Source organism: Gigantopelta aegis, chromosome 6 (assembly GCF_016097555.1).
Source record: "Gigantopelta aegis isolate Gae_Host chromosome 6, Gae_host_genome, whole genome shotgun sequence".
Classification (NCBI taxonomy): Eukaryota; Metazoa; Mollusca; class Gastropoda; order Neomphalida; family Peltospiridae; genus Gigantopelta; species Gigantopelta aegis.
In genome coordinates this window covers 26,941,091-26,964,412 of record NC_054704.1, presented here as the reverse complement: position 1 = coordinate 26,964,412, position 23,322 = coordinate 26,941,091, and the positions used below count along the sequence as shown (strand labels likewise).

Sequence of the window (23,322 nt, the reverse complement as noted above, 5' to 3'; positions counted from 1 at the left end):
ACAGTCATACAAGTCAGCTGTAACATGGTATCACAGTCAAACAAGTCAGTTGTAACATGGTATCACAGTCATACAGGCCATTGTAACATGGTATCACAGTCATACAAGTCAGTTGTACCAAGGTATCACAGTCATACAGGTCAGTTGTAATATGGTATCACAGTCATACAGGTCAGTTGTAACATGGTATCACAGTCAAACAAGACAGTTGTAACATGGTATCACAGTCATACAAGTCAGTTGTACCGAGGTATCACAGTCATACAAGTCAGTTGTAACATGGTATCACAGTCATACAAGTCAATTGTACCAAGATATCAGTCATACTAGTCAGTTATAACATAATATCAGTCATACAAGTCATTTGTAACATGGTATCACAGTCATACAAGTCAGTTGTACCAAGGTATCACAGTTGTACAAGTCAGTTGTAACATGGTATCACAGTCATACAAGTCAGTTGTAACATGGTATCACAGTCATACAGGTCAGTTGTAACATGGTATCACAGTCATACAGGTCATTGTAACATGGTATCACAGTCATACAAGTCAGTTGTACCAAGGTATCACAGTCATACAGGTCAATTGTAACATGGTATCACAGTCATACAGGTCAGTTGTAACATGGTATCACAGTCATACAAGTCAGTTGTAACATATCAGTCATACAAGTTATTTGTAACATGGTATCACAGTCATACAAGTCAGTTGTACCAAGATATCACAGTCATACAAGTCAGTTGTAACATGGTATCACAGTCATACAGGTCAGTTGTAACATGGTATCACAGTCATACAGGTCATTGTAACATGGTATCACAGTCATACAAGTCAGTTGTACCAAGGTATCACAGTCATACAAGTCAGTTGTAACATGGTATCACAGTCATACAGGTCAGTTGTAACATGGTATCACAGTCATACAGGTCATTGTAACATGGTATCACAGTCATACAAGTCAGTTGTACCAAGGTATCACAGTCATACAGGTCAGTTGTAACATGGTATCACAGGTCAGTTGTAACATAATATCAGTCATACAAGTCAGTTGTAACATGGTATCACAGTCATACAAGTCAGTTGTACCAAGGTATCACAGTCATACAGGTCAGTTGTAACATGGTATCACAGTCAAACAAGTCAGTTGTAACATGGTATCACAGTCATACAAGTCAGTTGTAACATGGTATCACAGTCATACAAGTCAGTTGTAACATGGTATCACAGTCATACAAGTCAGTTGTAACATGGTATCACAGTCATACAGGTCATTGTAACATGGTATCACAGTCATACAAGTCAGTTGTACCAAGGTATCACAGTCATACAGGTCAATTGTAACATGGTATCACAGTCATACAGGTCAGTTGTAACATGGTATCACAGTCATACAAGTCAGTTGTAACATATCAGTCATACAAGTTATTTGTAACATGGTATCACAGTCATACAAGTCAGTTGTACCAAGGTATCACAGTTATACAAGTCAGTTGTAACATGGTATCACAGTCATACAGGTCAGTTGTAACATGGTATCACAGTCATACAGGTCAGTTGTAACATGGTATCACAGTCATACAGGTCATTGTAACATGGTATCACAGTCATGTTGTAACATAATATCAGTCATACAAGTCAGTTGTAACATGGTATCACAGTCATACAAGTCAGTTGTACCAAGGTATCACAGTCATACAGGTCAGTTGTAACATGGTATCACAGTCATACAGGTCAGTTGTAACATGGTATCACAGTCATACAAGTCAGTTGTAACATAATATCAGTCATACAAGTCAGTTGTACCATGGTATCACAGTCAAACAAGTCAGTTGTAACATGGTATCACAGTCAAACAAGTCAGTTGTAACATGGTATCACAGTCATACAAGTCAGTTGTAACATGGTATCACAGTCAAACAAGTCAGTTGTAACATGGTATCACAGTCAAACAAGTCAGTTGTACCATGGTATCACAGTCAAACAAGTCAGTTGTAACATGGTATCACAGTCAAACAAGTCAGTTGTAACATGGTATCACAGTCATACAAGTCAGTTGTACCAAGGTATCATGGTCATACAGGTCAGATGTAACATGGTATCACAGTCATACAGGTCAGTTGTAACATGGTATCACAGTCATACAAGTCAGTTGTAACATAATATCAGTCATACAAGTCGGTTGTAACATGGTATCACAGTCAAACAAGTCAGTTGTAACATGGTATCACAGTCATACAAGTCAGTTGTAGCATGGTATCAGTCATACAGATCAGTTGTAATATAGTATCATAGTCACACAAGTCAGTTGCTCTAACACACTCTTGTTGGACTGTCTTGAAAACTGTTTTATAAAACTGTATTTTTCTTATCCAGTGTGAAGTGGACCGGTTCCAGGATACAGTGCGACTACTAAAGGACTACTACCGTGGTATAGATGGCCAAATACCTGATGAACTGAATGAACATTATGCAAGAATTCCCCTAATAGAGGTTAGTTTTGGAAAAACATTATCCCTTTTTAATGTTTATTTCTTATTTAATTAAATTTTCTTTCGTTCTATACATGTAACAGAAAAACATTAACCTCCACTAAGGAGATTCGAACCACAGACTCAGCATGAGAGTCCAGCACTATTCCAACTGAACTAATAGAGAAATTCCCACTAGCTACTGCCAGTAAGAGCACTTGATACCATCACTTCTACATATTACCCCCTTAAGTGAAGCTACATCCCGGAGCTGTGGGCCACTGGCAGTTGAACTGTTATGGGTCCTGACTGGGTTATAATTGTGTTAAGAACATACCCAGTCCCTATGTTGGCTCCAAATGTTACAGAAAAATATCAACCTCCACTGAGGAGATTCAAACCACAGACTGTGGCAATCTGATCGGTTAAATGGTGCTTAATGTTTGGCATTCATATCTCAGATTAATATCCAAATTTGTTTTAAGTCATACCTTACCCCACGTTCCACTCACACTACTTTTCACTACTTACCTGGATATATGTTTTTGTTTATACTATACAGTCATACAGTGTGTACAAAATATAACTGTAGTCAATTCTTAAACATTTTGCTTTTTCAATAAAAATAGATCAGGGATGTAATTTTCATAAACAGACATTCCTTTTCTTGTGTTTAGAGATATATTTTCTGGCTTTAAGTCATGTTTTTTGTTCTTGTTCCATCAGCTTCCTGTAGAACGACCTGAACCTCCAGAAAAACCAGAAGACTCGGAACCAGAATCGCAGGTCGCTGAAGAGCCACCCAAGTCGCCCAAAGATCAGGCCAAGTCTCCTAGTGGCCGAAGATCCAAGTCACCAAAAGAAAGCCGCAGCAAATCTCCAAAAGAGGCTCGCAGCAAATCTCCAAAAGAGGCTCGCAGCAAGTCGCGTACCCCATCAGGCAAACGCCACAAGAGTCTAGATAAACAGGCAGAACCCACACAGCCACAAGAGACCGGCAAAAAAGAAAGGAAAAAGTGAGCAGCTTGGTACCACTGTATAAAGTGTCTGAAGCCAGAATCATTTTATTTCCAGTTCTTTGAACAGGAGTTGTAGGAATAATATATTATCATGATGAAAAGCGTTAGATTTTTTTTTTATGAGGAATATATAAAAATGTGATTATTTATTATCACAATGCAGTGTTTGGGGTTTTTCATGTTGGAACCGATAGTCTTTCCCATTATTCTATAAAAATGTTTTATGTAAATAATTTCAGTTTGGTTTGACTTGAGAAGAAAAGTAAAAATGTTTGGGAAATACCGGTAATAAAAAAAATACTATTTTTGTGTGCAATTTACAAACCATTCAGGTCAGAAATATATAATGTGTAGCAAATTCCAAACTATGAAAAAAGGCATTCCCTGTAGGACGGACTATAAGTGGTTTTGCCCCATACCCCTGTAACAAGTAGACCTCTGACCTTTTATCCCATTGTTATCCATGGACCCTGCCAGTGTTAGAAGCACTGTTTTATACCAATATATTTCAGCTACCTGACTGTATCCTATAGAACACTTTTGAAAGTTTGTTGCTGGCACCATAATTATCATCATAAACATCCTGTTTATTACAAATAAAAATTAAATTGTAGGCTTTTTATCTTGAATGAATAAATATGAAGGATATTCTAAGAGTTATTGGATGTTAAGCTAGGTTGTATGAATGAACAAAGTTTTGTCTTTTTGTTTCAATTAAATAAATGTTTAAAGACATCCTAACATGAAAAACACTCATAATCTATTGGATGTTAAGCAAAGGTACTGTAGATCCTGAAATTAACACGTCCCTAAATTAGTGCGAGTGATGGTGGGCAAACTAAAATGTGACATGAAATTAATGCGAGTGGCCTTCCTTTGAAATATTAACTTTTCTAACACCACACATCTGTGTACTTTTCGGTTAAATCCTAGTTACAGACGTCTTCAATGAGATCAACTGACTCACATGTCTGAGTACACATCAGTTCACCTGTTTAGTCACTAGTGTTTTTAGTGAGATCAACTCAAAGCATATTTGTGTGGCAGTCATTTACGTAACGTGTTTACCTAAATATGGCTATAAACATTAGCATAGATGTACCATTACAACTGTATGCCAACAAAGTTGCAGGGAACTTGAACAGTAAAGACCAAAAAACGGTTGACCGCAATATTAGCGTGCTAAAACCCATTCACAAATGATGGATCGTGTCGGATTTTGACAGGGTGGCCAAAGACCCTGAAATCGTCACACGTGGCTGGCATCTTGCTGGACTATTGGACAATTAGTCTGTCTCACCTACATTGAATTGTATTTCAGTTCTGTTTTCTAAATATATTAGAATTTTAATATTTTTTGTTGTTGTTTTAATAACATGGGACACGCATACAAAACATAGAAATTAATGCGAATAACACGAACTCACATTTGTCGCATTAATATTTTGATCACATTAATTTCAGGATCTACAGTATATGAATGAATATTTTGAAACAAAGGTATAATTTGATTTTTAAACTATTTTCAGAATTCCCTTGATTCTTTGGTTATGAACGAATGTTTTGAAACAAAGGTATAATGTGATTTTAAAACTATTTTCAGAATTCCCTTGGTTCCGCGGCGCCCTGTATCTCCAGATCCAGATGCCAAGCCAGGAGCAGCAGCAGGAAAAGATAAGAAGGATAAGAAGGGAGCAAAAAAGGGATTGGATGAGGGAGCTGCTGTGGACAGCCCAGTGCCTCCCCTGGACCCGGATGAGAAGCTCCTGTTTGATGCTGCCCATTTTGGCGTCACCGGCATCTCGCACATGGTAAGAAGGTCTTACAAAACAATTCTCTAAGACAATTTTGTGCTTTTAAATTGGATTTGAGGTGGGGGGTGAGGGTTTTTTTTGTGGTTTTTAATAGAATTATGTCATCTAAATACCCAAATTTGTGTGTGTTTTTTTTGTGTAGAATTATGTCATCTAAATACCCAGATGGTAAGAAGTTAAAGGAAAACAAATGCTACAATATTTCATCTTAGAAATATAACTGGCTGTAAAAGGATTTAAGAATTTAAAATTGAATGTGATGTGGGGTTTTTTTAGAGTTATTGTCATCTAAATTATTATGAGGTGTTATATATTTGTGCTTAATATGTCAAATTAAAAATTACTCACACTGCCCTTGACAAACTCAGCTATCCTCTCTGTCCAGGTGGTTGGTTTTTAGTGAGGGAGAAGTCAGTACAGTGGGTTGGAATCTCTACATAGAGCTGTGCACTCATTCTGGCTTGGGTATCGATCCCTGTCGGTGGACCCATTGGGCTATTTCTCGTTCTAGCCAGTGCTCCACAACTGGTGTAACAAAGGCTGTGGTATGCACTATCCTGTCTGTGGGATGGTGCATATAAAAGATCCCTTGCTGCTAATTGAAAAGAATAGCCCATGAAGTGATGACAGTGGGTTTCCTCTCTCAATATCTGTGTGGTCCTTAACCGTATGTCTGATGCATATAACTGTAAATAAAATGTGTTGAGTGCGTTGTTAAATAAAACATTTCCTTCCTTCATTCTGGCTTGCAGTTGGTACTGGGATTCAAACTAAGAACATATATAGAAGAGCACATGTATGAACAAATTAAAACAACAGCACCTTTAGTAAAATAGTTACAGTTTCCAAAATTGTACAATCTATAGTCATAAAAATAACATTGTCACACTTTTCTTCTTTTTAATGTAAAAAAATAAATTAAATAACAATAATAATGTTTAATTAGTAATAAAAGCAAAGACAAACTTGGCTTAGCCTTGCCGTTTGCCACTGAGGACAGTTTCAGTTTGAATTGAGGGGTTTTCATGGGAAATTTCAGGACTTGACTAAAATCAAGACCATTTATATAAGTCCAGACAAATTGGATAAACATCAGTCCATACCAAGGTTTATATTTACGTTCTACCAAGTTGCCAAATAGGACTTAAAGTTAAACATGATGGCTTAGCCTTGCGCTGTGCCATTGAGGACAGTTTAAGTTTGATTTGAGGGGTTTTCACAGGAAATTTCATGAAATTAATTGACTTTCCAGGAAGCATAAAATTAAACCTATATATGATAATTCATTGATCTGTGTGTTAAATTAAAAATGTACTAAATATTAAGATGGCAGCTGAACTAGCAGCAAGAGAGGCTGAGGAGGAAGCAGAAAGACAGAAAGAATTGGAACGAGAGAAGGAACTAGCCAACATGAGCAAGGCAAAGAAAGGCAAGAAGGGCAAGAGTCGCAGCCCTTCACCAAAGAAAGGAAAAGTTAAGGAAGCTGAAGTTGCACCTACTCCCCCACCAAGTAAGTAACACACAAACATATTTACATAACACCATACAAATAGAATACATGTCAGATCATGCCTAGGTTTATCTTTATGTTCACCAAAGAAAGGAAAAGTTAAGGAAGCTGAAGTTGCACCTACTCCCCCACCAAGTAAGTAACACAGAAACATATTTACATAACACCATACAAATAGGATACATGTCAGATCATGCCTAGGTTTATCTTTATGTTCACCAAAGAAAGGAAAAGTTAAGGAAGCTGAAGTTGCACCTACTCCCCCACCAAGTAAGTAACACAGAAACATATTTACATAACACCATACAAATAGAATACATGTCAGATCATGCCTAGGTTTATCTTTATGTTCACCAAAGAAAGGAAAAGTTAAGGAAGCTGAAGTTGCACCTACTCCCCCACCAAGTAAGTAACACAGAAACATATTTACATAACACCATACAAATAGGATACATGTCAGATCATGCCTAGGTTTATCTTTATGTTCACCAAAGAAAGGAAAAGTTAAGGAAGCTGAAGTTGCACCTACTCCCCCACCAAGTAAGTAACACAGAAACATATTTACATAACACCATACAAATAGGATACATGTCAGATCATGCCTAGGTTTATCTTTATGTTCACCAAAGAAAGGAAAAGTTAAGGAAGCTGAAGTTGCACCTACTCCCCCACCAAGTAAGTAACACAGAAACATATTTACATAACACCATACAAATAGGATACATGTCAGATCATGCCTAGGTTTATCTTTATGTTCACCAAAGAAAGGAAAAGTTAAGGAAGCTGAAGTTGCACCTACTCCCCCACCAAGTAAGTAACACAGAAACATATTTACATAACACCATACAAATAGGATACATGTCAGATCATGCCTAGGTTTATCTTTATGTTCACCAAAGAAAGGAAAAGTTAAGGAAGCTGAAGTTGCACCTACTCCCCCACCAAGTAAGTAACACAGAAACATATTTACATAACACCATACAAATAGGATACATGTCAGATCATGCCTAGGTTTATCTTTATGTTCACCAAAAAAAGGAAAAGTTAAGGAAGCTGAAGTTGCATCTACTCCCCCACCAAGTAAGTAACACACAAACATATTTACATAACACCATACAAATCGGATTAGGAATTAAAGTTGAATTTGGCAGATATATTTAATAATAAATTCACCTAAAGGTAATGCAAAATTGACCATATTTTATGGGTCTTTAATTTGTTTTGTAAAGACAAATTAAATTTGCTGCCACATTTTAAAATAAAATTTGCCAGGTTGCTAGCAATAGTTTAGGTTTAGCTACAATTCCCGAATATACATACGGTATATACCAGGTTTGTGATGAATGTACACTTAGTAGACAAAACATCCACACAAACATGGTCCTAGCTCTGTGGTTTGGAAACATGTCTCGTAGATCATGCTCTAGAATAGTTGGTTTGCTGTAACCGACCCACCATTATAGAAGTTGGATATTCAGTAGTGTCGTTCTTTGCTTTTGTTACTATTTAAAAATTCTTATTTATTATTATTTATTTTTTTACATCAAAAAGAAGAAAAAGTGTGTCACTGTTATTTTTATGACTATACATTGTACAATTTTAGAAACTAAATATTTCACTAAAGGTTTTAATATATTCATATGTGTGCTCTTCAATTAATATTATTATTGATCAATTTTAACTTCTGTATGATATAGTTGAGGTGTTTTAAACTAGTGTCTCATAAGCCTGCTAAGGCTGAATGATGTGCTTTTATATAGTGTGACACTTCAATAATAGTCAAATTGATGATCTTAAAAATCCATTGTCTCTGACAAAATGGGGTTTTAAGTACGGTGTATTGATAGGAGAGAGATGTTTACTATTGTTTCTCTACACTTACATGATCGTGCTTACATGTATGTGTTTTTACAGCTGTAGAGCTTAGTGAAGAAGAAAAACAACTGAAGTTGGTCAAAGACAAAATCAGAGCTGAATACTATTTTTCCATTGCACAAGAAGGTATGCATGTTACTGTATATTGCTTTAATATTCATATTTGATTTCACATTTTAAAAATTTGAACATTGTTTTTCTGCTCAATTTGTTTTAATTTAATCTCGGACAAACCATACAGAATAGAAGACATTGCTGTGTGTTGGTACCAGACCATGAACAAATGATTAAGAAATACTGCTCTACACATTGTATAAAACTCATCTCGGAAAAACCATACAGAATAGAAGACATTGCTGTGTGTTGGTACCAGACCATGAACAAATGATTAAGAAATACTGCTCTACACATTGTATAAAACTCATCTCGGAGAAACCATACAGAATAGAAGACATTGCTGTGTGTTGGTACCAGACCATGAACAAATGATTAAGAAATACTGCTCTACACATTGTATAAAACTCATCTCGGAGAAACCATACAGAATAGAAGACATTGCTGTGTGTTGGTACCAGACCATGAACAAATGATTAAGAAATACTGCTCTGCAAATTGTATAAAAATCATCTGAGAATTGTGTTACTCATGTCTTTATTAAGAGGTGTTCTCATTATGCAATTAGTCGCACTGACCTGACACATACAATTTGTCGGCCCTACAAAAATTGGAATGTATCAGACTAAACTCATTCCGATTTAAATATTCTCACAGTACGATTTGTTTGCATGCGAAAAGTTGGTATGACTAATTACATAATGAGAACACCCCTTTATTAATTGCACACTGCTGGCTGTAATTTACATCAGTATATTAACAATATTTGTATATTTAATTTTCAGAAGCAGCAGCCAAACTTCGACTTGAACTGATCAAGACTCTAGGCATTGCGATTCTCCAGGACCTGAAGGCCAAGGCAGACGATGCATTCAAGGATCTCATCGACTGGCTTGGTGCTAGGTTCCTCAAAGAAATGCAGAGGTTTGTGTTACGATCTTCATTATTTTACAGTAATTAAAACCAACAGTCTTTGTCTAACACCATCCACTTTAAAACAACAAAGATAAAGGAAGATAAAACTTGACATTTCATCTATACAACTACAGACTTCTTCAGGAGTATGATGGAAGCAGTAAAATCACAGATATAAAAATTGAGAAAATATTATTTTACAGTAGTTCATATTGGAAATAATGTTAATTTAAAAGCCCATTTTCTTCAGCATTCAGTGAAAAGTCTGTAAATTATGCAACGTTTATTAGCTAAATACAGTTTTGTTAATTTTTCTTTCTTTTTATCAATCTGTATTTTTTTTAAATAGTTGGCTAATTTTGCTACTGATAGAGTGAGATTTGTTTTTGGTGCAACTGATTATTCAGTTTTGTGGTGGATTTATACTTTTTAAATCGGTATATGACAGATAGACATTTGACATATTTTATCTATTTTGTGTCAGCAATTGGTGTATGAAAATTGAATGAGGAGGCAAAAAAATATTTTAGTCTCTACTGACTTATTAAATGGAATAAATATTACTAGACCAATTGGTTGATAATTTTGTTTGAATTGTGTGAGTTTCTTTTGTAAAAATAACATTCAATTCATCCCAACCTACAATGTATATGAAATATTAAAACTGCATGAAGAGTAAAATTGTGTGGAAAATACAATAATGGGTTTCATCAGTTTTATAGCTTCTGTACATTTATATACTTTAAAAAATATTTTGTGTTTAACAACACCACTAGAGCACATTGATTTATTAATCATCAGCTATTGGATGTCAAACATTTTGTTATTTTGACTTATAGTCTTAGAGAGGAAACCTACTACATTTTTCCATTTTTAGCAAGGGATCTTTTATATCCATGTTTTGAAGGAAGAAAGGAAATGTTTTATTTAACAACATACTCAACACATTTTATTATGGTTATATGGCGTCGGTTCCATGGTTTGAAAGTCAGTAGTACTGTGATAGCATTACTGAAATTGATTTCTACATATCTAAGCTTCTTGGCTATTAATTGTAGCCTTTTAACCTGGACATTTAGATTGTTCCTTTAAATTGTTCCTGGACATTTAGATTGTTCATACCAATTAATTCAGAAATACCTACCAACATAGGCACAATTCACTAGCCCTACTTGAAGTAAATACAATTTTACTAATCCAAATAATCAGAAACTTTATCTAAAGATGGGGAACAGGGCTTAAAAACCATTTTAAAACAATTGGGGGAGGGGGAAGGATATTCATATTTACAAAATAGACTTAAATGCAGCATTTAACAACTTGTTTTGTTTCACTAGCTGCCGGGCATGGAGATAGTAATTATTTACTAGCTCAGTGTTGAATATGACTAGCCATGGGAGTGGGGCTACCATAATCTAGAAGCCCTGGTACTAGTATTATGTTATATTCAATATTATTAACTATTCTGGAATTTTTACCAGATGTCAGAGCTAATTGCACCATTCAAAACACTTGATAGACATCACATTTCAATTTTATTCAATGTGATTTAATATCTATACAGTATTGACAAGATTTCAGAGTTAATCCACCATTCAAAACATAACAAGTGCAGTTTGATTAAATTTGCCATGATTGTGTATTTTGATAGCATTGATCAGATGTCAGAGCTGATGCGTTATGCCATTGAAGCCAAAGAGAAAATCAAGACACAGATTATTCTTGAGCAGGAAGACTTCCTACTAGATGAGGTCAGTGTTTGACATGGTGTCCGTTTACTTTTCTCATATTCTTATATTGAATGACCCTGTTATAACCAGTATATTGTCTTCTTTTTCTAGACCACTTCAAGGGTTGCATCACTTAATTAGATAGGCCTATATATGTCAGTAACATAATTTATTTCAGAAACTTGTTTCAATATGTATGACCACCCTTAAAATGTACAATGTAAAGATACTGTGTATTTTCATATTCTGTACCATCCATCAGTTTTGTTTACAGTTAAAAGTGTATCACAGTTTTACTTTTGTATGGCCCAAATTTTTTTTTATTGAACCATGATGGAGGGAAATCCATGTCAACCCTGCCAGCCTTAAATCAATGACTTAATAACTACACTGGTGTTTTGTTATGTCCGAGATGGCTTATTTATCAATGTGGCTTTTGTGTCAAGCGACCATAATTTTATAAAAAATGTGCAGGTAAAAACAAAACCTATACACGTAAAAAAAACTAATTTCAGGACTTGGCAGTACTGAAATCACCTACTCCTCCCCCACCCCCAGATCCGGTGGAGGCTCCCATGCCGGACCAGTTCACTGTGAACCAGCTGATAATGCTGTTTGAACAGGTAAGATCTCACTCCACATTTTCTAGTGTTCAAAGTATTCATTGTACCTTTGTGTTTCCTACATATATCACATTTCTTCAATTTCTTCATCTTTCACTTTGATTAACCTGCTTAAATAATCCCTTTTTTATGTCAGTTGTTTTTATTTCTTCAATTTAGACTTACATTTGAATTACATTTTTGTGTTTTTGGGGTAGTTTGGTTCTCATGAAAAAAGAAAAGGTGATAGCAAATAGTTTATTAAAATTTCCAAAGTGTACGCATAGTAAATATATTGTTCCATGCATTTAAGTATTTATGCATATCACTGATATGAATATGTGAAGATACATTTTGAAGACCTACTTGGTTGTATTTATTTATTTGTTATTTTCCAGTTTTTCGCCACTGCGCCGAGTGGAATCATGTCAACCCGATCATTTGCAGAAACCATAGAGAATCTTGTGTCAGTCACGTATGGCATGGAACACCTGCCTGACATGTGGATGAGGATAACTACAACACAGGTATCACTAGAAAATGTTAAATGGATTTTGTGTTGGTTTTGTCCCACTGTTCACTTTTATGTTTTATTGCAGTGCTTTAGATTTGTGTTGTTTTTACATCCTCTACATCTCGGTCCTTGTCTTTCATGATTGGGTAGATGAGACTGTAGTCATCCAAGTATTAATTATTGGTTTTTCACCAAGTTTACCTCCCATATTTGTGTGCATGACTAATTTTAAATTCTTAAAAGTGATAGTAACTTTTCTCAGAAATTTTAGATTATTAGTTATTGCCCTTTATTTGTTTTGGGTCTCTAGATGTATATAATAACTAAAATTTTCTTTTTGTTTTTTGTTTAACGACATCACTAGAGACAAAAACAAACTTTAGTTAATCTATACACCCAGAGACCCAAAAACTGAAACAAATGTTTATGTAATTAATGGAGAAAAAAAACAACAAATTCTCATAATTCATTAAGATAAAGAATTAACTCTTGATGGTAATGAATCTATTTCATATTAATGAAATCAACAGAACTTTAGCTGGTGACTCAAATGATTACTATAATTAACACAAAAATCTTTCTCTGAATTCATTAAAATAAAGAATTAACTCTTGATGGTAATGCCACTGTTTCAGATTAATGAAATCGTCACAACTCTAGCGGGTGAATCGGAATATGTGGACTGGCGTCGCTTCATGCTGCCCCTCACATCCCCAATGCCAACACCAACCCAAGCCGAGCTGTTGGAGACACTGCACAATTTCAAAGAGATGGATCAGAAGTCTACAGGATTTGTAACCAGAGAGCAATATGACAGGGTAGGTTCATTTAAATAAGACTTTTATTTTTATACATACTAACCTAATGCCTGCATCTCCAAAGTATGTGAGTGAAAGAGAAAGAAGGAAGAGATTGTGGGTATCCCTGACATGATTGGAAGATTCGTACCATTTAATTGTCAGAATTATTATACTTAGGTTGAGAGGTCAGGAAAAGTAGTCTTAAAAAGAGAAAATGTTTTGATCATTTTATTTAGTTTCTATATGCAGGGATGTGAGAGCTATGCAGAAAAGTGTAAATGCAGTTTTCCATTTCGTCTTCAAAAACCCCCCCCAAACCCCCCCCCCAGAAAACCCCCAATGTAAAACTGAAAGTAGTATCGCTCGATCGCAAGTAATATTCGAAATAGTACCTTCCCTTGGCTGGATTTCATCAGGTTTGCTGCGATTGGCCAGTTTTGTCCAATCCAGGATATGTTATTTGAAAGTCTTTATTCGACTGGGGAACAAAGAAGGTGAGCAGTAAGCATTTTGTTCCAGCCCCTCTCACATCCATGTATATGTGTATTTAATAATAATTTCTTTTTGCAGTAATTATTTTGACATCATATTTTTCATGCAATGAATTCTTTTGTGGATGAATAGTTTTTTTTAGATGTGAAGATTAATAAGTCTGTTAAATATCCCATGCTTTTGAAAACTATTTAAAATTGTTTTGACACATCATAAACTTTATGTGTTAAAACATGCTTCAAGACACTTAAATGGGTAATTTTTTACCTTGTTTTTTATTGACATCAATCTCAACTTGGGTATGTGGATGTGGCTGATTCCACACAACTAAACCTTAATAATTTTGAAGAAACTCAGTTGAATATACTGGAGCATTGACCCGTCTTCCTTTAGAACTGGTTGAATGCATTAAACAGAAATCTTGAATTTAGAAAGTCACAGTTTTAATATTTTGATTTCCACTGTATTTGTAGACCAACCTGTGGTTCTCCACCGATGAGGACCTGGATGAACAGACGAACGGCTACAACCGATTGGCTCACCTCAAGAAAGCATTGTTTGACATCTTTGGTCGTCTGGACAAGATGCCCTTGGTACTCGACTACATCTCCATGGTATGTATGTCTCTCTGTCTATATGGGACGGGATTTAGCCTAGTGGTAAAGCAGTCACTTGTTGCACGGTCAATGTGGGATCGATCCCCATCAGTGGGCCATCTGGACTATTTCTTGTTCCGACGGGTGCACCATGACTGGTATCTCAAAGGCTGTGGTATATGCTATCCTGTCTGTGTGCGATGGTACATATAAAAGATCCCTTACTACTAATGGAAAAAAGTAGCAGGTTTCCATTATAAGACTGTATGTCAAAATTACCAAATGTTTGACATCCAATAGCCGATGATTAATAAATCAATGTGGTCTAGTTGTGTCATTAAATAAACCAAATTTTAACTTGGTCTATATATCTGTCCAATATAAGCTAATTTATCTTGTTGTACAATTATGATAAGGCCACTGGTCGGCAATAATTGCATAGATGTAAATGTACCAGAAGAAAAACTGTTATGGTCTTTTAAATGTCTTTTTAACACATTTGGTTTTTCTTTTTTTTCTAGCTGATGTACTATAGTGCAGTGCACAATGCTCACCAAGGCTTCCTTCGTGCCCTGAGTGTGGCAGCCGGCACTCATATGCCCCGTTTAGACAAACCCTCATTCAATGCCCATCAGATATCCATGCCCTTGACCCAGGAGCAGGCAAGGAGCCGTCCAGACAGCACTCTGCCGTGCACTCCTGAGATGGATGACAAGGACCTGAAGCCGGTGGAGGAGCCTCCCATGACGGAGGAAGACATCCCAGAGGACGCAGTCAATGCTCAAGTTACCGTCGATGCACTCTACAGAGTAAGTCAGGTTATTGTCCAGGGCCCCGTTCCACAAAGCAATCTTAGCCCTAAGATTACCTTAAGTGCATAGCTACCCTATGCACTAAAGTTGATCTTAGGGCTAAGATCGCTTCGTGGAACGGAGCCCAGTACCCCATTCCACTAAGCGATCTTAGCCCTATGATCACCGTAACTGTATAGCTAACGTATGCATTTAAAATGATCTTAGCACTAAGATTGCTTTGTGGAACGGGGCCCTGGCTCTGTATTTATAAACATACTTAAATCAATGTATGATACTTAACTACATACTTAAAGTACATAGATAAGACTTAGTATCAATACTTTGACTTATGTACGTTTATAAATACGAAGCCTGGGCCCTGTCCCATGAAGTGATCTTAGCACTTAAGATCACCGTAATGACATACAGTAGTTATGCACTTAAGGTGATCTTAGGGCTAAGATCAATTCGTGGAATGGGGTCCAGGTCATTTCATACAGGAATCTCTCATTTGTTGCATCCAGAATACTCTGTTTATTGCAAATAATTTAAAAACTAAAACAATGATTCAAACTTGTGTAATGTAGTAATTATTGCTACATATACAGCTTTTGGTCTACAATCTATATACATTTAAAAAGTTTTTTGCAATGAACAGTGTTCTGGATGGAACAAAAAGTAGATTATTATATGAAATGACCCATCCATGAAGCTCTCAATAAACAAAGCTGTAGGTATCTTACATGTGTTAATTAGTTTTGGAAGTAAACAGTTACATAAGAAATGTAAGCACAAGCCTTGTATCTATTTGGCACAGTGAGGTGAATAATAATTGAGACTAAACAGCAGCTGGTTAAACAATGTGTTGAGGTGTTTTGAAGGCTTTTTTGTCATGAGAAATTCTTATTTTTATAGGAGGGTTGCATTAAACATGTCTTTCAAACTTGACCTTAAGAAATCATTTTGATTGTTGTGGTTTGTATGACTGACTTTCTTGTTTCCTTCGTTCAGGTTCTTCACCATGGTGATAGTTCCCAAGGTGACAGTCATCGATACAGTGCATTAGCTGAGCCAGATGATGCAATCTCCAAGGCGAGTAGCTAATATTCTTCTGAACTCTTTTTTGTATATGAGTGTAATTAAAGCGGTAACTTTAGATAAGGATTGAATTAAACCCAGTTATTGTAAGATAACACAAATGTTTAAAGCTTTCTATGCTAAAGTTTCTTTAGATTTACAATAAAAAGATTAATAACTGATAAAATGTGAAATATGCGTTGTTGTCATTTTACATATGAATATATTGATTGATGCCACTGCATCATTACTTACAAAATTATCCTTGTATAATTTTAAAATACTGTAATATTTTATCAAAGAATTATCATTTAATTAATTGTTTCAAAAGTGTCCAAAATACACAACTTATGTAAATAAACCAATAAGCAAAACATTTGACAATTGTAACAGACATGAACAATGATTAATTAATTAATTTCAATTATTGAAACTGTTATGATTTTGTCATTAAACTGTACGTCATCTCACTTAATTAAATGTTTCAAAAGTGTTCAAAATACACAACTTATGCAAATATACCAATAAGCAAAACATTTGACTAGTAACAAACATGGACAATGATTAATTAATTAATTTGAATTATTGAAACACTTATGATTTTGTCATTAAACTGCCATCTCACTCCCAATTTTTATTTTTTTTAGGATCGGCTGAATATGGTATTCCATGAACTGGGCTGTGACGGTGAAACTCGAGTCCCATACAAAATACTGATAGAACATCCACTTATTCAGGACATTGTCATTAGATGCAAGTCCTTCAAACTACTGGTGAGTCCATACAAAATACTGATAGAACATCCACTCATTCAGGACATTGTCATTAGATTCAAGTCCTTCAAACTACTGGTGAGTTCATACAAAATACTGATAGAACATCCACTCATTCAGAACATTGTCATTAGATGCAAGTCCTTCAAACTACTGATGAGTCCATACAAAATACTGATAGAACATGCACTCATTCAGGACATTGTCATTAGATGCAGATCCTTCAAACTACTGATGAGTCCCATACAAAATACTGATAGAACATCCACTCATTCAGGACATTGTCATTAGATGCAGGTCCTTCAAACTACTGGTGAGTCCATACAAAATACTGATAGAACATCCACTCATTCAGGACATTGTCATTAGATGCAGATCCTTCAAACTACTGATGAGTCCCATACAAAATACTGATAGAACATCCACTCATTCAGGACATTGTCATTAGATGCAAGTCCTTCAAACTACTGATGAGTCCATACAGAATACTGATAGAACATCCACTCATACAGGACATTGTCATTAGATGCAGGTCCTTCAAACTACTGGTGAGTTCATACAAAATACTGATAGAACATCCACTCATACAGGACATTGTCATTAGATGGAAGTCCTTCAAACTACTGATGAGTCCATACAGAATACTGATAGAACATGCACTCATTCAGGACATTGTCATTAGATGCAGATCCTTCAAACTACTGATGAGTCCCATACAAAATACTGATAGAACATCCACTCATTCAGGACATTGTCATTAGATGCAGGTCCTTCAAACTACTGGTGAGTCCATACAAAATACTGATAGAACATCCACTCATTCAGGACATTGTCATTAGATGCAAGTCCTTCAAACTACTGGTGAGTCCCATACCAAATACTCGCAGGACATCCACTCATTCAGGACATTGTCATTAGTCGTTCAAACTACTGGTGAGTCCCATACAAAATACTGATAGAACATCCACTCATACAGGACATTGTCATTAGATGCAAGTCCTTCAAACTACTGATGAGTCCATACAGAATACTGATAGAACATCCACTCATACAGGACATTGTCATTAGATGCAGGTCCTTCAAACTACTGGTGAGTTCCATACAGAATACTGATAGAACATCCACTCATACAGGACATTGTCATTAGATGCAAGTCCTTCAAACTACTGATGAGTCCATACAGAATACTGATAGAACATCCACTCATACAGGACATTGTCATTAGATGCAGGTCCTTCAAACTACTGGTGAGTTCATACAAAATACTGATAGAACATCCACTCATACAGGACATTGTCATTAGATGGAAGTCCTTCAAACTTCTCGTGAGACTGGTCTTACACGTTGATCTTTAAGATATCTGGTCCAAAATATTTTACTAAAGCATTATTACATTTGTGACTTGTGTTTGAATAATCAAGATGTCATGTAGGACACTGAAATCACACTGAAGGAAAAACTACCCATTAGTAAGCATTTCTTATATGTTGCAGATAATTAACTTTTATCTTGGGATTGATCCAGAAATGATTAATCAAAAGCTCCCAAATCATCACAAGTACAACTTTGGTTACCATTATGATTTAATTTCTGTGAAATCACTTTTGTTTATGGTGGTCTCATTTTTATTTCATTTGTGGAGCAATACATATACACACATAATAAAAAATTATGGTACTACCTTTTTGATTCACAAATTTAAATCCCTTATGAAATGTGTGTGGGTTTTTTGTGGTGATTTTTTATTTTGTTTAGCAAAACCACTCATTAAAGCCCACAAAAATAAAGGATTTAATAGTATTGTGATTTTATTTTTAAACTTTTCTTTAGTGTGATACAGATATACTGAAAACCCCCAGAAGTGTAAATGATATCTATTATATTTAATGAGATTTCCGCTGTATTTGCACTATCCCTCACCTATACAGAAAGATACTACTCTCACAATTGAGAAAAAAGTAGACTGGGAATGGTTAATAAGATATACTGAATCGTTTGTTTTGTCTTTACAGGATATCAAGGGAATCTTGTCTGCTTGTCCCCAGGAGAATATTGATGCTCACAGCACAAAAACTGTGGATTAATTAACAAATTAATTAATGAGTGTTCAAGTAAAGCTGGAAAGATAACTGGAATGTCTTTTACATTTGAACAAGTGTTCTGGCGTAACTAACATCTACATTGGATATTGAATTGAAATATTTTACATTTGAACAAGTGTTCTGGCGTAACTAACATCTACATTGGATATTGAATTGAAATATTTTACATTTGAACAAGTGTTCTGGCGTAACTAACATCTACATTGGATATTGAATTGAAATATTTTACATTTGAACAAGTGTTCTGGCGTAACTAACATCTACATTGGATATTGAATTGAAATATTTTACATTTGAACAAGTGTTCTGGCGTAACTAACATCTACATTGGATATTGAATTGAAATATTTTACATTTGAACAAGTGTTCTGGCGTAACTAACATCTACATTGGATATTGAATTGAAATATTTTACATTTGAACAAGTGTTCTGGCATAACTAACATCTACATTGGATATTGAATTGAAATATTTTATAGACTGTGATATTTTGTTTATTATTATTTTCCATATAGTTGAATTGTTGTATAAAACATTTGTGATAATGATGTTATGCTCAATTCGGTGACATCACACGTGTATTGGACATTCTTATCTGTTGATAATATTGATTTTATCCATGTTTTATTATAACAAAACATCAATGATATTGGATTGGCCAATGTTAAAACTTCGCCAAACTGACCTGATTGTATTATTTTCACATCTGTCACATATTTAAACAAACTGGCATTCTAATACTATTTAGAAAAATTATTACACTTGTGTTGGGTACTAAGTATGAAATTTGTTCCTAGGGAATTTAGAAATTCACAACTAAATTCATCAATTCATACAACACACTCATGTAATACTATTTTAAAGTTTTTTCTCACTATAGAAACAAAATGGGAAAGAACAAAAAAACAAAAAAACATTATTGGAGTAATATTAGTATTACAGATATACTCTGTATTGTTAACTGAAACAAAAACAAAAAGTATTTTATTTCAATTAGTAATAAAACATACTACGATATATTAATGTATTATATCTTCAAATACATGTATTATAACTTGAAGTCATTATTTTTATCTTTAAATATGATGTCTTCACGAATTTACAGCCAAAAGCTATTGAAGAAAATGATGTAATAAATGTTTTAAAGGGACTATTTCATTTATTTCAACTTATTTTCGTGCTTGTATCCAATTACAGTTCAAGCACGCTGTCCTGGGTACACACCTTAGCTATCTGTCCAGGACAGTGGGTTAGTGAGAGAGAAGAGGGTGTAGTGGTCTTAACCTACCCACTGAGTCGTTAAAACTCGTTCTGGGTGGAAGCCAGTACCGGGCTGCGAACCCTGTACCTAACAGCCTTATGCCCAGTGGCTTAACCACGACACCACTGAGGCTGGTTTAAAGGCACCATGCACTGAGCTACATGTAACTTCCATTCAACTTTTGGCATTACAACAAATATGCATTGTAAAGTTTTCAGTCTATGTTCTCACTTAGATGTCTAAAGTTCAGCATTGGAGTAAAATATACATTTGCCATCAGATTTATAATAAATATTATGAACTAAACTTATACCATGGTAACTTAATTAAAAAAATTTAAAATGTCAACAATGATCAAAGGACTTCAAATGATGACATTTTCAAACTGCAAAACAATTGTTTTATAGTTTTCAGTAAAAAGATGAATTTATGAATCCTTGCGACTTCAGGTTTTGTTATTTTTGTGGAGTAAACACATGATAGTTTTGTATATTGGTTTTCAATTCTGATTTCTTTTCAGACAAATATTGTGTTACGTCTTTAGTATGTTATCCCGATTGCTCAATTGCTATAAATACCGAGATTATTTTTCAAAGCAATCTTTTCTCAATTTCCTCACCCACATTAACGTGAATATATGGTATTGTTTTAACTATTTACTCTTTTTAATGTTTTTTGAAAAATGATTAAATTTTAGAAATTAAAACAGGTAGTTTAAAATTTTAAATTATCACTTGTGAAAATAAGATATTGTTATAAATATACTATATATACAAAATAAAATTAAGAATGACAAAAACATTTTATTCTTGTTGGTCAGTTAAATAATGTATGTGTTTTTAAGGAACATAATATTTGACATAGTGTTATTCAACTTACTGTGCTAGCACAACAAATATGTTATTCAACCCGAGTCATACCTTCACACTGCAGAATTCTCTCCATTGCCGGATATGCACAATGCTATTCTTGCACGGGCTACCTGTAACTTCATTCTCAATTCTGCAGTCCACCTGTCAACACTTGTTTAAGCTTTGGCAAAAAGTTTTCTTTACATTGTAACTTTGTGTTTGTTTGTTTTTGGGGTTTTTGTTTTGGTTAACTTAATATATGGTTGGTAGTTGGGAATTCTGTGTTGAATTTACCATGTCTGATGCGAGTTCGATGACAGCTAGCGCATGGAAAGTTTGTGTGCAAGATGGTTGTCTATTTCCATTACAACATAAAGACACACGTGTTGTGTCCGGACTGTCAGTCTTGTTCCCAAGACCGTCAGTGTGAGATCTGCGCCACGTGGTCTCCTGACCAGTGGGTTCGGTTCGGTTCGCAGACTCAGGTTTCGGGTACCAGCAAAATCTTGTCGGCTACTTCGGCAAGTCGGACTTGGTGGGTAGGCCCCATAAATCTGTAGACACTTCAAAGAGTGTCCGGAAAGGGGAGAAACACAAGTGTGTTTCTTCGTTGGTCCGTGTTATGAGTACAGATACCGATACTTCAGGAGCGCGTCTCTCCCCCCCCCCCCCCCCCCCGGCTCCTATTATGATCGTGGTACGTGAGCCGTCTTCGTTGGTGACAGCGCCCTCTTCTGTTTGTGTGGCTTTGACTTTGCCTCAGGCGTCGCCACCGTCTTTACGGTTACTTTTACAAACAGAATGGGGGCAGGGTGGAGTCATCACGGCACCATTGTGCATAGGTCCACTGCTTCGTCCGCAGAGCAGGTGGCCCCGACTTTGCCTTTGATTGCTGACCGTCGCTTCGGCACCCCAGCTTTCTCAAGGCCCGAGGAGATTTCTGCCAGTCCGTCTCTGATGGCATCCCGACCGATATTTACCAATGGGTGGAGGACCCCCAAGGGTCTGGTGACTTAGGTAGCAACGGACATCTCCTCACAGTTTGCACCATCTTTGGTCCCTACCTCTTCGACTTTACTCGATAGAGGATGAGGTTCATGCAGATACCCCTCGACTGGGGGTGGTCTGTGGCTGCAAACTCCAACTGTTCCGCAGGAACGACTGTTAAGCTTTCAGGAAAGTTTCGGAGTTTTGTGGAGTTTTTGAACGTTTCGCCTCAGTTGGGACCATTGATTTCGTAGATGAGACCATCGGTTGTGGCTCACATTCCCCTTCCTCACCCCCCCCCCCCCCCCCCCCCCCCCGGTTTTCTGCCCAAACCAGCAGAAACTGCATCTCGACAGCAGTTTGACGATGCAGTTAGGGATTGTCGTTTGGTTCCTATTGTTTCCGTCTCCAGACGCTGCCCCAGGGGCCTTTCGAGTAGTGGGAGGAGTCCATGTAGATCTTCGGGATCCAATCAATGGACAGTGACTTGGCTTCGGAGGAAGCGTCGGTTGGACCGGATTCTGTCACTGACCCAGCTCTCTCTCTCACTCCGGTTCAGAGGTAGAGGAGGAGTGCGATTATCCCAGCCTAAATTCAAGGGTGTCTCCTTCGGGAACCGTTCCTTGAATTTGGTCACTCCTCGGGAGGAGTCGGGTTTACCACTTGCTCAGGAGGCGCACAGTTCACTTGGTAACATTGATGCGTTGATCACTGGCAGTGATCGTATCCTGGGAGTGGGTGGTGATGAGTACCCAATGGCACAGCCTATGGGGAAAATCTTAACAGGAGCGCGTATTTTCCGTGCCGACTCCTATGACACGTTGGGGGAGGATTTTCTCGAACATCCGGCAATCGTTCCCGCGAGTATGCGAGCCAGTTGTTCCCCATCGCCGCATGCATCATTGCCATTCGCGGATCTAGAATCGTTCGAACAGCTGGCTAAGTTGTTGTTCCAGGTTAATAACCATTTGGGAACGTTCCGATTTGGCTTGGATAAGGCTGTCGAAAGCCTTCCCGCCATGGCGA

General features: G+C 36.3%; 1 protein-coding gene across 1 annotated transcript in view; it reads left to right on the top strand.

The window, feature by feature from the left end:
* LOC121375494 (sperm flagellar protein 2-like) overlaps positions 1 to 20,347 on the top strand; it is a 51,870-nt gene extending 31,523 nt beyond the window's left edge. Inside the window, exons 27-41 of the mRNA XM_041502970.1 lie at positions 2,376 to 2,492; positions 3,197 to 3,486; positions 5,093 to 5,300; positions 6,630 to 6,813; positions 8,728 to 8,814; positions 9,588 to 9,726; positions 11,369 to 11,468; positions 11,963 to 12,070; positions 12,448 to 12,576; positions 13,199 to 13,381; positions 14,329 to 14,469; positions 14,973 to 15,260; positions 16,257 to 16,337; positions 16,970 to 17,095; positions 19,108 to 20,347. Coding sequence (XP_041358904.1) covers positions 2,376 to 2,492; positions 3,197 to 3,486; positions 5,093 to 5,300; positions 6,630 to 6,813; positions 8,728 to 8,814; positions 9,588 to 9,726; positions 11,369 to 11,468; positions 11,963 to 12,070; positions 12,448 to 12,576; positions 13,199 to 13,381; positions 14,329 to 14,469; positions 14,973 to 15,260; positions 16,257 to 16,337; positions 16,970 to 17,095; positions 19,108 to 19,179 — 2,253 coding nt within the window. The 3' untranslated portion in view covers positions 19,180 to 20,347. The remainder of the gene's footprint in view (positions 1 to 2,375; positions 2,493 to 3,196; positions 3,487 to 5,092; positions 5,301 to 6,629; positions 6,814 to 8,727; positions 8,815 to 9,587; positions 9,727 to 11,368; positions 11,469 to 11,962; positions 12,071 to 12,447; positions 12,577 to 13,198; positions 13,382 to 14,328; positions 14,470 to 14,972; positions 15,261 to 16,256; positions 16,338 to 16,969; positions 17,096 to 19,107) is intronic.
* The last annotated feature ends 2,975 nt before the right edge of the window (positions 20,348 to 23,322 follow it).